Source organism: Entelurus aequoreus, linkage group LG13 (genome assembly GCF_033978785.1).
Source record: "Entelurus aequoreus isolate RoL-2023_Sb linkage group LG13, RoL_Eaeq_v1.1, whole genome shotgun sequence".
Lineage (NCBI taxonomy): Eukaryota > Metazoa > Chordata > Actinopteri > Syngnathiformes > Syngnathidae > Entelurus > Entelurus aequoreus.
In genome coordinates, this window is record NC_084743.1 from 44,430,724 (window position 1) to 44,446,412 (window position 15,689).

At 41.0% G+C, this 15,689-nt stretch overlaps 1 protein-coding gene across 1 annotated transcript in view; it reads right to left on the minus strand.

Annotated features, from left to right (window-relative positions):
- Positions 1-4,859: 4,859 nt before the first annotated feature.
- Positions 4,860-15,689, minus strand: part of LOC133663867 (alpha-2-macroglobulin-like) — a 34,690-nt gene continuing 23,860 nt past the window's right edge. Inside the window, exons 28-36 of the mRNA XM_062068580.1 lie at positions 15,300-15,462; positions 13,837-14,024; positions 12,787-12,999; positions 7,889-8,013; positions 6,325-6,415; positions 6,184-6,252; positions 5,982-6,087; positions 5,813-5,854; positions 4,860-4,998 (exon numbers count right to left, since the gene is read on the minus strand). Of these exons, the coding sequence (XP_061924564.1) occupies positions 4,994-4,998; positions 5,813-5,854; positions 5,982-6,087; positions 6,184-6,252; positions 6,325-6,415; positions 7,889-8,013; positions 12,787-12,999; positions 13,837-14,024; positions 15,300-15,462 (1,002 nt within the window). The 3' untranslated portion in view covers positions 4,860-4,993. The remainder of the gene's footprint in view (positions 4,999-5,812; positions 5,855-5,981; positions 6,088-6,183; positions 6,253-6,324; positions 6,416-7,888; positions 8,014-12,786; positions 13,000-13,836; positions 14,025-15,299; positions 15,463-15,689) is intronic.

Here is a 15,689-nt window from a genome sequence, read left to right on the forward strand (position 1 = left end):
GAATTCTTTGATCCAGATTTGTTCCGATATTAACAAAATAATCATTGAAACGTTCAGCTATTTGGTTCATATTGTCATTTTTTGTATGTCCATCTAGAAAGTACTGGGGGTAATCTTTCTTAGCACCATTTTTAATGATGCTATTTAGGATGCCCCATGTTGCTCTCATGTTGTTTTTGTTCTTGTTTAATAATTGACTGTAGCATTCCTTCTTACATGTTCGTAGTATACCAATTAGCTTGTTTTTATATTTCTTACACTTATTTTCTGCCTCTATAGATCTTTGTGTTATAAATATTCGATACATTGTGTTTTTTTTGTGACAAGCATTTTTCAGTCCTTTTGTCATCCACGGTTGGTTGTTTTTCTTTTGCTTCTTACTACGTTCTTTCCATGGGCAATGTTTATCATAGAGTGTTAGAAAGGTGTTGACAAAATTCCCATATGCATCATCTACATCATCTTCATTATATACATTGTCCCAAATTTGTTTCCTCAGATCCTTCTTGAAGAAAATCATTCCTTCCTCTGTACATAGTCTTTGAAATGTTTTTTTGTCAATGTTCTTCTTCCTGTAGTTCCCATCATAAATAGTAAAGACTGGCAGATGGTCGCTGATGTCGGTTGTTAACAGTCCACTTGTTATATTATTATCAAAGACATTAGTGAATATATTGTCAATAAGTGTAGCACTGTGACTTGCAATTCTGGTTGGCCTTGTGATTTGAGGATACAAACTCATACTATACATTGTATCTGTGAAATCATTAATGGACTTTTGCTTGTTGGGGTTCAAGAGATCAATGTTGAAGTCTCCACATAAAAAGAGTACTTTTTGACTGATTCCATTGAAAGTTCCCTTAATCCAGTCTTCAAATCCTTCAATACTTGAGTTGGGTGCCCTATATATACAACTGATCAATACATTTCTATTTCTTTCATGACATATCTCAATGGTTATACACTCTAAAACATTGTCAATAGCCAGTGACATGTCTTTTACCACCTTGTAATGGAAGTCCTTCATCACATATACAGCAACTCCGCCTCCATTCTTATTTACTCTATTAATATAATTGAGTTCATATCCTTCTAGTCCAAAGTCCATTCCTTTTTTTGGATCCATCCATGTCTCTGATACAGCGATAATTTTGAAAGGTTCTTTAAAGTGTTCCAAAAATAATTTCATATTGTTAAAATTGGCATACAAGCTTCTGCAGTTAATATAAATAATTGACAGTTTGTTATTGGAATTAATGTTGGTGTTGTACTGTACTTCTGTATAATATAAACAATTATTGTCCATGTGAGAAAAAAAATGTATGTCTGGATCTATAGCACTGTCCAATTCCGTCCTGTTATAGTCGGTGCTGGAAAAGGTTATAAATTCTCTGTTTGATTGATTATTGTTTGTTTGTGTCATGGTTGTGTTTAATTTTTTTATCGTTATTGATATTTATCCAGCTCTGCTATTTTCCTTATGACTATTCCTCTTGCTTCCTCTGGTGTTCCATTTAGTTTAATAAATATTTTACAGTTTGCTGTCCATGTTTGTTGTATTTTTCCTTGTTTTCTTAAGCTACGTGCTTTTCTGGCTATGTCTGCGTTTTTCTTTGTTAAATGTTCATTTATGTACATGTCTGTTCCTTTCAGCTTCCTCCCTTGTTTTAGTAATGCGGTTTTATGTTTCCTATTGACAAATCTCATTATTATTACTGGTGCCGAATTATCTTTCTTCTTATGGAGTGGGTGGCAAGCTTCCACATTTGCCATGTCCATGAATATGCCTTTTGACTCCATGAATGTTGCCACTTGCCTCTCTGTGGAGATGTCCAAATTCCCGGGCTCTTCTCCACCATTGGCGGTCACCGCCCGAGCATATGAACGGGGCTTAATATTAAGCCCGGTCAAAATAACGTCATTTATTCTTGTGTATTGTTCCAGTTCATCCACTCGGTCTGTTAACTGTTCTATTTGTAAAGTTTTTGCATCATTCTCGACTCGTAGAATTTTTACCTCCTCCACCAGCTGCATAATTGTCTGTTGGTACTGCTTAATGGCTGATACCTCTGCTGTTAAAAATGCAAGTGATCGCCTTATCTCCTCACCTTCATCAGGAGAGAGCACCTTCTTTGGCCCCATGTTGATTTTGGCTGTCGCGGGTGTTTACCGCCTTCAGCCAAGGCTGTCCCCGGTCCCGTCGTCGCGAGGTGGTCCTGCTTCTGCTAGCTGCTGCTAGCTGCTAGCCGGGCCTCTCCCTTGCCGCTCTGCTGCTGTCACACGCCGCCGCGCGAAAGCTGTCGCTCTCGCCGCCGTGAGGTGGTGGTCCCACTGCTGCTGGCTGCTAGCCGGGCCTCGCCCTCGCCGCCCCGCTGCCGTCACTCGCCGCCGCCATCACCTGCCGGTCCCGTCGTCGCGAGGTGGTCCCGCTTCTGCTAGCCGGGCCTCTCCCTCGCCGCTCTGCTGCTATCACACGCCGCCGCAAGAAAGCTGTCGATCTCGCCGCCGTGAGGTGGCGGGGTGGTGGTCCCACTGCTGCTGGCTGCTAGCCGGGCCTCTACCTCGCCGCCCCGCTGCCGTCACTCGCCGCTGCCGTCACCTACCGGTCCCGTCGTCGCGAGGTGGTCTTGCTTCTGCTAGCTGCTGCTAGCTGCTAGCCAGGCCTCTCCCTCGCCACCGACGTCTTCCGCAGGAAGCCTGCACGTACCCAGAGCCCAGTTGCGTCTTCTGAGTCCACACTGGAGCTGTCTTCCTTCCTCTTAGCATGTCCATGTTTGCTGTTGTACTGAACACAGACTGAAAATAAACCGACTGAAATAATAATAATAACAATTAATCATTTTTAAGTCTTTGTTAGCCGTTTGTGAAGTTTTGTGCTCGTGCGCTACGTTCGCTCGCATCCTGTGCATCTCCTGGGGGCTAAGCCCCCCCTGTCCTTAAAAGCTAGTGACGCCCCTGGTGTCTGGTATCCGCTTTTTGAGGGGGGGGGGGGGGGGGTTAGTGCCGGGAGCTGTGCTAGTGTGGTGGCTCAGCTGCGCCCAGCCAGGCAGCAACCTCCGGCCCGGCAACCACCACCAGTTCTTCGGCATGCCAAGCCGCAACCCTCAGCTAGGCCACCTCCACCAAAGTCACGGCCAGTACCGGCTCCACGACTGGTTCGAGCACCAGTTCCTGTTCCTGCTCCAAGGCTAGCAACCGTTCCTGCTCCAAGGCTAGCAACCCTTCATGCTCCAAGGCTAGCACCCGTTCCTGTTCCTGCTCCAAGGCTAGCACCCGTTCCTGTTCCTGCTCCAAGGCTAGCACCCCTTCCTGCTCCAAGGCTAGCAACCCTTCCTGCTCCAAGGCTAGCAAACCTTCCTGCTCCAAGGCTAGCAACCCTTCCTGCACCAAGGCTAGCAACCCTTCCTGCACCACGGCTAGCACCAGTTGCCGCACCACGGCTAGCACCGGTTGCCGCACCACGGTTAGCACCGGTTGCCGCACCACGGCTAGCACCAGTACCTGCTTCCACGCCTGCCCCGCCGACGTCTGCTGCTTCCACGCCTGCCCCGCCGACGTCTGCTGCTTCCACGCCTGCCCCGACGACGTCTGCTGCTTCCACGCCTGCCTTGTCGACGTCTGCTGCTTCCACGCCTGCCTCGCAGACGACGTACGTGCCTCCTCGTCGCTGGATGGTTCATGGACGCCTTTGGCGCCAATAGCAGCGACGCCCAGGACTTGGGGGCAGGACTCAAAGACTGCTGAGGTTCTGGCGTCACTCACGTCCACCTCCCCGTCGGCCATGGATGTGGCCGTTCCCGTGTCGCCTGCCTCGCCGGCTGCAACGGCGTTCCACTAGCCGCCGCCACTTGACTTGTCTTCGGGGGATTCGGGGACACCTGGCTTGGCGACTCATCGCCAAGTCCTCCCTCCGCCCTCCCGTGACTCTTGAACTTGTGTTTTTTTTTTTTTGGACATCTGGAATCTGTCTTTAAGGGGGGAATCTGTCATGATTCGTGGTCCAGATCATGTTTTGTGTTTTCTGTTAGTTTTGGACTCCTTTAGTTCCTGTTTGTGCACCTCTGAGTTGTTACCATGGTTACATATTATTTTCACCTGCCTCTTGGGTTCGGGATGCTCACCTGTTGCTAATCAAGAGACATTATTTAAGCCTGCCTTTGCCAGTCAGTCGGTCTGGCTTCTTTGTTTGCGTCACGCTACTGTTACGTAAGTTTTGCTTGTCTCCTAACCCATGCTAAGTGTCTAGCTTCAAGTGCGATCGGCACCTTGTTCCGTCGGTTTGTTTTCTGTTTTGTGTTCCTCTTTGATTTGTTCAAGATTAAATCATGTTCCTACCTGCAAGTCCTGTCCGGAGTCGTCCGTTTGCATCCCGGGAGAACGAACCGCGCAGTAAGCTGCGACCCACACGTAACAGTTGGCCAAGTATTCCTAAAGTTAAGAGAACGATTTTCTCACTGATATGTCGCTGTCTTCCCTGGATATGACCCTTGTGGTCCAGGATAGTGAAGAACTGTATATGATATATTTATTGGTTGGAGAAGAAACCAGGCCTTAAATACATTTTAATACCAAACAATTATATTTAATGAGATCTTCAAAAGTAAGTATTGCATTTTTATTATAATAAAATCACAAAATCATTCAATGATCTTGAAAGTTTTGAAGTAAAACATATCAGGAACAGTATTGGCATTACTGGCCCCATATTTACTTGGTATGGAATTGATATCACAAGTTTCAGTATCGCCCACCAGCCTCCAATAGACCCCAGAACATAATGCTTTAGTTATTTTTTTGGCATTTGCAACAGCATAAATGACAAAAATTAAATCAACAGAACGAATATTTATAATATTGAATGCTTTATTTCATTGTCAATGTGAGTATTACACAGTAGTCATTTAAAATGCTCTGCACAAAGTGTCAACTGTGTGAATCACTCCACAAATAGACATGGAGATGTACAGGTCCTGAGACAAAATCAAGACTGGCTTCAACCTGCAACAAAAAAACAATCATATTTAATAATCACCACATTGTTTTCAGTTACAAACATTTGCACACGAAAAAAACTTGCATCTAAAATGTCCAATATACAGTAGGCGTTCCCTGCATCGTGCTTACTTATGCAAAACTGATGAACAGTCAGTTAAAAGCTAAATGTCCTCCAATAAGCACACAAGTCATTTCCAAAAGGTATTATGGAAGGCTATGGGCTACAGAGCTAGCAGTTACACAACAGCTAAGCACACAATAGCACACAAGCTACACATGCATAAGTGTCTTTAATTGAAAAATATTGCAGTCTAAATTAACACGCCATTTGTCAATATAAACATGTGTCAAACAATTGTAGTGTCATATTACTGTACTTAAAGATACAAAGTCTCCAATGCATAAGCGCATCTAAAAATTGTCCAATAACAAATGTGCCAACATCATTCAACTTACGGAGTCATGAGCTTAACTCAATACATTTTTGTGGCCACTAGGTGTCACCAAAAACAATTACAACTCCACTTCAAATTAAATAAAGAGGGCATATGGATGGATGGATATGTCAATTCCAGATGGTTAATAATAAATAGGTTTGTGTTTTTCCTACCTATAATTTTTCTCTTGAGTAATTTCAGTTGATCAAGGCTTTTCTAACATTCTTACTAAAAAATAATAAAATCATTAATGATTCATGCTCATAGCGTATCCAATCTATATCGGTTTTGGCCATTGCTCAACGCTCCATTATTGAAAGTGAAAAAATTGTATCGGGACATCCCTAATACACAAGGAAGTTGAAAGAAAGGGTTTTTACCTTCCACACAAGGGTAATTGTAGGTTGCCTCAGCTTGGTCACCTAAAGAACAAAGTATAACAAGTAGTTTTTATACTTAAGAAAATAACATGTAAATGTAAAACAGCCAAAGAGTAGTGGCAATGTGTTGTGTTCATGGTCTGGGCAGAAGCGTGTGTAAATGATTTACTTGTCTGGTAATAGTCGTAGATCTTGACCACAGCTGGTTTCAGGCCCTGCACTGAGATGTCTTGTACTAACTCCAAGCTGTGGTAAATCGGTTTGTCCTTCGGTAGCTGTTTGACGACAAATATACGGCATTGAATGTTAGAATTGGTAAAATAAATAAATAAATGTGAATTTTTAGTACTATCATCACTTGTTCCCCTCACCTCATCCAGATACACGAGCACCTGGTTTTCCTTCTCCTCAATTCGATCAACCAGCACGCCACCTTTGAGCTGTAAGAAGATGATAGCGTTTATTAAATGACACGAAAACTAAGTCGCTATTCTGCTGTGCTAATAACTCACTTCCTCCAAAGACTGTGGCTGAGCTTTAAATCCAGACAGCAGATTGATTTCCAGGATCACCATGTTGGTGCTGCTCTCTTTCCCGCTGTATCTAACATAGAATCATAGAAAAACATCCAAAATGGGAAAATATTCCTACACATTTCCAAATGGAATACTGTACTTCCATCAGTACACTTCAGTTGGTTTACTGTGTACTTAGTTTCTGAGTGCCCACATGTTGACAGTGTAGTAGTGTGTCAAATGCATTACTGTCGCTGTGCACTGATTGTAAATGACAAAATGTACCTGCTTTGTCTTCTTTTTCTCTCCTTTCAATAGAAAATTGCAACCACGTGAGTCTACTAGTACATGGCCAAGAAGATGGCGCCTATTGTGCGTAGTGTTTATTTTATCATTGCACACTCACCGTTAGAAGTGCAGCATCTGCGTACTTTACAGTGTGAACGCACTTCTGCACTCTAACGACTACGTGTAAGTACACATATTGAGACACATCCTTAGCCTTTTGAGTACATACGTGCACAATGAATAATATAGTCATTTGTCACCCTCTTGGCTACTTAGCAGAGCAAGAAAAAGTCAACAATATATTTCTAAGTATTGTACAATCGAGAAGCGTAAAAAATATATATTTTTATGGGGTGGGGCGAGGATCCCAAAGTCTGTAAAAATGTTGTGTCAAATTTATAATTAAAAAGTAGAGAAGAAGAAGAAGCAAGTAAACAAACAATGAAAGTAATGGATTCGGGACAGCATTACACTCTCAACATTTGTACCCTCACCTCAGGAACTAAGTACACCAGGGGCACAAACTCTTAAACTAAAATGGCCCCCAGGTATATTGCGTTCAAGACCACTAAAGTACAGTGTCCACAGTACAGTAAACTTATTGAAGTGTATTTGAACATTTGGTTGCTCAGCTACTTGGTTTCAGCCCTAATATAGATTATTACTGCACTTTACGGACTTTAAACCGTTACTTTTTCCCAAGCTTTGAACCCTGCAGCTTAAACAAAGGTGCAGCTAATATATGGATTTTTCTTTGCCAACGGATAATTATGGAATGGTTTAAACAAATAAATCAAACAATGTACTAAAATGATCCACAAACTCAAAGTGTGTACAAAGTACAAGAAAGAAGAATCCTGATAAACACATTGAACCTTATTAAAACAGGAGAAAATCTTATTCATCTCATAAAAGATGAATAAATACATCAATTACTTTTACTTTTCTGTGTTTACTTTTCTTTTCCTTTTCACTGCCATGTTACAGGCACCGCTTTGAAGCAATAAGGGTAAATAAACTTTTACAACATTTTTCTTTGTGAATACTTAATTTCACAAGGTACCGATTTATATCTGCGGCTTATAGTCCGGTGCGGCTACGGGAAAAAAAATATTATTCTAAAAATTTGGCAGGTGTGGCTTGTAGTCTGGAAATTACGGTACATATTACACACATTTGCTGTTATATCACATACAACATAAAGACTAGATGTTCTTTTCAGATATTTTACGGACACCCTTGTTTAAAAGACATTGAGTTAAGGATTTCTTACAGGGATTTTAGATTCAGGGTGAGTTTGTGTCTGTCAGATAGGCTCCTGCAGTTAGCTTCTGTCTTCACACTGACGCTGAGAGTCGTGACATCGGTGGGTGTCGGGATGTTGTAAAACAGAGAAATCTGGAAGACACAAAAAGTTTAATAAAAATCTCCACCATTATTTTTGACCAAAAAAAAAGGGTTTGTCGACAATTTTACCCATCTACCAAAATACTTTGTAATATAAACTAATAGATTACTCATTTAATCTAATTGTCAGTACCTTAAATATTCATCCATCTATATAATATTGATGTTAAATTGGCATTATTAAGCAGGTTGTCTGATCCAGAAGAGTTGTATTTCATATATTCTCTATGCCTGTGTTTTGCAAGCTTTATTTAGTCAGTGCTTTTTTTTTACATTCAAAAACTCACACACCACCAAACAAACAGTTATGAATGGCAACGGGTGGATACACAGGTTACTTAAGAACCTTTTGCCATCTGGTAGAAGAGCATGTAATTGGTCTGCCTGTCACTGTACGCCGTTGGCATGGATGTTTGAACAAATATACTATTTTTGTACTCAATAAATAATCATTGTAATTTCAATTTAGTAAAATTTAATAACTTGCTACACAACAGTGGTTGGGAATCAGTGCTCTAGTCTCCTAAATCTCCTAAAAACGATCTAATGTAGGTCAATATTAGGAGTGTCCAGATAAAACTTTTTCACATCCAATTCGATACCGATATTGGAGTGTTGATTACTGGCCGATACATACAATACTAGAAAAAATCCCACATACTTTTGATATTTTGTAGGAAGTAGACAATGGTAGCTCCGAAAATCACTATCATTCACCTTCTGGAATGGATCTATGCTGTCTTTAACTTGAAGTGGAGTGGTAATTGTTGTTTTGGCAACACCTAGTGGTCACCATAATTAAGTTAAGCTCATGACGCAATAAGTTAATTGATGAAAACATGTTTGTTACTGGATACTTTCTAATACACTTCTGCCTTGGATACTTTGTATCTGTAAGTAATATGCAACTGTAATTATTTAATACTTTCCTATATTGAGAAATGTGCTGTTTTAGACTGTAATATAGTTCAATCAAGGACACCCTTTATGTATGTCTAGCTTGTATGCTACTGTGTGCTTAACTGGTGTGTAGTTGCTAGCTCCTAGTAGCCTATAGCCTACCATGTTTACCTATTGTAAATGACTTCACTAAAATACAGGAAAATACCAAACTTGTGTGTTTATTGGAGGACATTTAGATGTTCACTGATCGTTCACAAGTAAACTCGCTATAGGGAAATTTGCATCGAAGTGCCTGTATTGGAGATTTTAGATGCAAGCCAATATAACCCGATACTTGTTTGTTGTTGTTTTTTGCTGGTATCAGATCAATGTCCAATGATAATGTTGGATTTGGACACACCTCGTCAAAGTCGCTAAGCTATTAGAACAACCACAGGGCCAATTTGGTGTTGCCAATCAACCTATTCCCAGGTGCATGTCTTCATTTATTAATAATATTATGCAGACCTTTAGACTGAAAACTAATTGATAACAATGTTAATCCAAAATGAGCATTACTCTTTCAAAAAGTAAAAGTAGAGTTTGTTATTAAGTTGTAACATTACATCTGAGTAGATTGTGACTATCGCTTGCTAGCTATAGCTGACTAATTAGCCCTGTAACTAACACTGCCACATTTACAGAAATGTATATCATTGTGTTTTATCCCTGTTTGCAATAAACTTGAAAAACTGATCGTTGCTTTTCGAAAATGTGTGTACAGTATTTGCTTGAAGTCGTATGAATTAGCTACCAGGCTGATACTAAAATACATCACTCAGACCCCCTAATCAGAGTGATTTCTATGGGGCTTTGGAAGAATGCTTGGTGGGGACAGACAACATGGAGAAAATTATAACTGGGGATCTGAACACAGATATTCAACGCAAAGATGCGCCTGTCTTCAGATCCTTCAGCAAGTTTTGTAATCTGCACGGTCTTTCCCAGCTAATAGCGCTACCCACAAGGGTGTGTGATTCCACCCAATCAACCATAGATCTCATTCTCACTTCAGACCTGCCTAAAATAAAAAATAGTGGGGTCATGATCTGTGGTCTTAGCGACCACTATCTAACCTTCTGCACCCGTAAAATAGCTAAACCTAAAGCCAATGGCCACATAACAGCCCAATCCAGATCCCTCAAAAAATACTCCAATGACAATTTCAATTTAAAATTAGATGAGTGGGACTGGTCCCCTGTGCTCGCGAGCAACCTGGTCGATGTCGCTTGGGATCGCTTCAAAACGGCGTTCCTAAAGATACTAAATGACATGGCTCCCTTGAAAACAGTCAGGATCAAAGCCCGCTCGGAACCATGGATGAATCCGGACCTATTAGCTGCCATAAAAGACAGAGACAGGAAATACTCTGAATACCAAAAATGTAAAACAGAAGTAGATAAACAACCCAATAATATCAACCTCAAATTACTCCTTTCAACTCTCAAAAAGCAATGCAATAAATTAAGAAATAAGTCAACCAACCTGACTAAATCCTTAAAAAAAAATTACATTAACGACAAAATAGAGGAAAACACGAATAAGCCACGTGAGCTCTGGAAAATTCTCAACAACCAGCTTCCTGGTTGCAGCCAGAAACTTAAAACAAGACTCACCAACATCAGCATCAAGGAGGGTGACTCCCTCATTACAGACAAAATGGAGGTAGCTAGCAGACTTAACGCCTTTTTCACCAGCATAGCTGCAACTCTTGTCAACAAGCTGTCCCACCACTCTGGTCGCTTTGGTGTAGAACACATTAAAGCCTTCTACAGAAAGCTAGGAGTATCCAACAATGATTTCAAATTAGAAATGGTCACAGCTGATGAGGTGTTTAAAAAATTGAGCGCGCTCCACCCTAACAAGGCCACCGGCCTTGATAATATTCCCTCCAGATTCCTCAGGGACTCTGCCTCCATCATTGCCCCGATCATCACGCACATAATAAACCTATCAATTACACAAGGCCAAGTACCAAAAGATTTTAAGATAGCAAGAGTAACTCCCCTCTTTAAAAAAGGAAGCAAATTGGAACCTGGCAACTACCGACCTGTTTCTATTCTCAGCTCCATTTCGAAAGTAATGGAGAAAATAGTTTATGAACAGGTCGATAGTTACCTTGCCACTAATAAACTCATGTACAAATTCCAATCCGGCTTCAGAACTAACCACTCCACTGACACATGCCTTCTCTATCTGACCGACCACATCAAACATGAGGTGGACGCGGGCAAATACTGCGGCATGGTCATGCTGGACCTTCAGAAGGCCTTTGACACCGTTAACCACGCTATACTGTTGGATAAGCTCAGAGCAATCGGATTTAACAAAACCTCTTGGAGCTGGATGCAGTCTTACTTGGAGGGGAGGGAGCAGGTGGTAGAGGTGAACGGCACCGTGTCCCCCCCCCTCTCGGTGAGCTGTGGAGTCCCCCAAGGCAGTATATTGGGACCTTTACTGTTCCTAATATACATAAACGACATGTCATCGGCATGTGACTGTGAATTGTTTTTGTTTGCGGATGACTCTGCCCTGCTGGTATCCGGCAAGGACAAGTCACAGGTGGAGAAAATCCTCAGTGCTGAGCTCTGTAGAACTTGTACCTGGCTCGCTGACAACAAGCTATCCATCCACTTGGGTAAAACAGAATCCATCCTGTTTGGGTCCCACATCAAACTTAAGAGAGTCAATCACTTCACCATAAAAGTAGGTGACAGTGTCATCACCAGGAAAGATGAGGTCACCTACCTAGGTTCCATTCTAGAGGCTAACCTTTCCTGTGATAAAATGGCAACCAAGGTAATCAAAAAGGTTAACCAACGAACGAGATTTCTCTACAGAATTTCCTCTCTGGTCAACAAAAGCACCTTGAGGATTCTGGCGGGAACTCTCGTTCAACCCTTTTTCGATTACGCATGCACCTCCTGGTACCCTAGCACCTCCAAAACCCTCAAATCTAAACTCCAAACATCTCAGAACAAGCTAGTCAGGTTACTTCTAGACCTCCACCCCAGATCCCACCTCACTCCTACCCACTTCTCTAAAGTGGGCTGGCTCAAGGTGGAGGACAGAGTTACAACTTGCACTGAGCCTAGTCTATAAAATCCGCTACACCTCCCTGATACCGAAGTACATGTCAAACTACTTCCTTAACGTAAATGACCGCCATAACCACAACACCAGGGGGTGCTCCACTAACCACGTTAAACCCAGATTCCGAACTAACAAAGGTCTTAACTCATTCTCTTTCTATGCCACATCAATGTGGAATGCGCTCCCAACAGGTATAAAAGAAAGGGCATCTCTATCCTCCTTCAAAACCGCTATAAAAGTTCACCTCCAGGCAGCTACAACCCTAAACTAACACCCTCCTCGGATTGCTAATAATCAAATGTAAACAATCAAATGCAGATTATTTTTCTTATGCCTTCTGATCTCTCTCTCTCTCTCTCTCTCTCTCTCTCTCTCTCTATGTCCACTACTTGATGTCCATATCCCCACCCCCCCCCACCCCACCCCCCCTCCACACTCCTGATTGTAAATAATGTAAATAATTCAATGTGATTATCTTGTGTGATGACTGTATTATGATGATAGTATATATGATAGTATATATCTGTATCATGAATCAATTTAAGTGGACCCCGACTTAAACAAGTTGAAAAACGTATTCGGGTGTTACCATTTAGTGGTCAATTGTACGGAATATGTACTTCACTGTGCAACCTACTAATAAAAGTCTCAATCAATCAATCAATCAGCAGAAATTATATATATTTCTAACATCCAAGAGTAGATCAAAAAGTTCACGTGTTGACTGACCTGCACGGCAACGCACGCAGATCCCTTCACCATCACTTTGTACTTTCCTGTGACCTCCTTCAGCAGCTGCTCCTGGTAGAGCAGTTTGTTATTCTGGTTGATATCAAATGTCATCTGACCGCTGGGAGACGTCACTGTCACTTTGCTTGAACCACCTGGACTGAACACCAGAGTGGAGTAAAGAGAGAGAGCCTGGAGGGCGACCACTGTGTCCTGCAACACAAACATACAGTGCCCATGTTTTAATACACAATATAAATATAAAATACAATCAACTATACATACTGTATATTCATATTATGTTTGGGCCTACATTTGTAATTTAATTTAATTAATTTTCAATTTAAATAAAAAAAATGTGTAAAATCAAAAAGCACAATTTTTTATAAATAACATTGTAAATATATGCATATATACACATTCACACACACACACACACACACACACACACACACACACACACACACACACACACACACTCACACACACACACACACACATACATATCTACATACATACATATACATATACGGTACACATACATACATGCATATATATATATATATATATATATATATATATATACTGTGTGTATATATATATATATATATATATATATATATATATATATATATATATATATATATATATATATATATATATATATATATATATACACAGTATATATATATATATATATATATATATAGATACGATTCCCGCTCCCGCCAACCGAGTCACTGCTGTTGTGCCCTTGGGCAAGACACTCTACCCACCTGCTCCCAGTGCTACCCACACTGGTTTAAATGTAGCTTAAAGATGTAGATAATGGGTTTCACTATGTAAAGCGCTTTGAGTCACAAGAGAAAAAGCGCTATATAAATATAATTCACTTCACAATTTACTTCAGGGACACATTATACTATCATCTCAAATTGAATGCATATATAATGTTTAACCTCAACACTTGACTGGACTTGTCTGACCCTTTATGTCCCAGCATATGTACTGTGAGATTAATTGTCTGCACTATGTTGTTTATATGTGTACCTGGGTAGAAGCAAAACCTCCATATGGGTTCTGCTGCTTTGTCAGCCATCTGACGATTGCTGAGGCGTAACCCAGGTCTTCAACGGAAAGATTTTCATGAAGTTTGGCCAGCAGCACGTAGGAGCTGATCTCCACAGACAGAGAGGCTGAGGTCTCTGATGATGTTTGAGACCAGTAAATGAGACCACCTAAAAAACACATTAAAGTACATCATTGTTTTCATCGTTTCATTTCTGCAATTCACCAGAGCAAAGACACCACATTATCATTTTGACATTCATACATACACACATGCATCCCTGACATGCATTAGCTTAAGCAAGAACTCAGCATAGTAGCATTTGAATAGAAAATAATACAATAGAACGTAATTGTCATTACATGTACAACAAAACTGAAGGTGCACTCTCCCAAAGGGATGTAAAACATTATAAAAGTTTGTTATCGTATTTGTTTTACTGCTTTGAATTATTTTTTAAATGGTATCAGGTACACATACATGGTGGTTGGTTGGCACTTTCTGTCTACAAGGGGGAAAAGCGTGAGAGAAACAAAACACAATGTTGTGTAACTGTATATGCCTATAATTGTTTCTTGAGGTGTACAACTATGTAAAACACATTTAATAACAGTGAGAGGCTTAATATAGGGTTTTAGGATAAAAACTAGGCATTTTTAAGGGCTTATGGGTGCGTCAATAAGTCGCGTTATTCTGCAGTTGTGATATTTCAATATCCATCCATCCATCCATTTTCTACCGCTTTTCCCTTTCGGGGTTGCGGGGGGTGCTGGAGCCTATCTCAGCTGCACATGGGCGGAAGGCGGGGTACACTTTGGACAAGTCGCCACCTCATCGCAGGGCCAACACAGATAGACAGACAACATTCACACTCACATTCACACACTAGGGCCAATTTAGTGTTGCCAATCAACCTATCCCCAGGTGCATGTCTTTGGAGGTGGGAGGAAGCTGGAGTATCCGGAGGGAACCCACGCAGTCACGGGGAGAACATGCAAACTCCACACAGAAAGATCTTGAGCCCGGGATTGAACTCAGGACTACTCAGGACCTTCGTATTTTGAGACACATGCACTAACCCCTGTGCGCCCAATATAACGTCTGCAAATAGTGTGATTATGTACATATTTACATATGTATGTATTAGGTACATATGTACATCTCTGTCCTGGATATACATATCATTTACAGTAGCTGCTGATTTAAATATGCTTTCAGTTTTTCTCCCTTAGCTTTGGTTACTGAGATATAATATACTCCATAGTGTTGTGCATACACCTGATGATTGATACAATGGTGACATATGATGACAGAGATATACGACTGCTATTTACCTTGGTAAACTGTTAATTTCATAATACATTTGATGTGACAAGTTGAAAACAGGTAAATACAATTAAAGCTTGACTTCTTGACAGACGGACTAAAGATGAAGATGACTCACCTTCTTGTATCTTATTTTGGTCTAAGTGCTCCAGAAGCTGAGCACGGGTCTCCTGATCATTAGCCAAGGTAAAGACGTAGGCCATCAGAGCTGTCGTGTAAGTGTTGTCCAGGCCATTGATGGCCTCCTTGAGGCAAGACAGACTCTTGGTCACCACGGGATCCTACAAAAAACAAATTGATCATGTTAATAATAACAATGAAGAAACAATGTGTAAACATGCACCAATGTCTCTTTAAGATACAGCGCAACATGTTTATGTTGACACCTCTCGAACTGACTGACAACCGAAATTAAAACTAGTCATTGCTTGCAATACTTTCCCCAGAGACATAAGGACAATCGACCATAAAAAAAATTCTAACTGCCGGCTGTTTTGTTGCCATATTT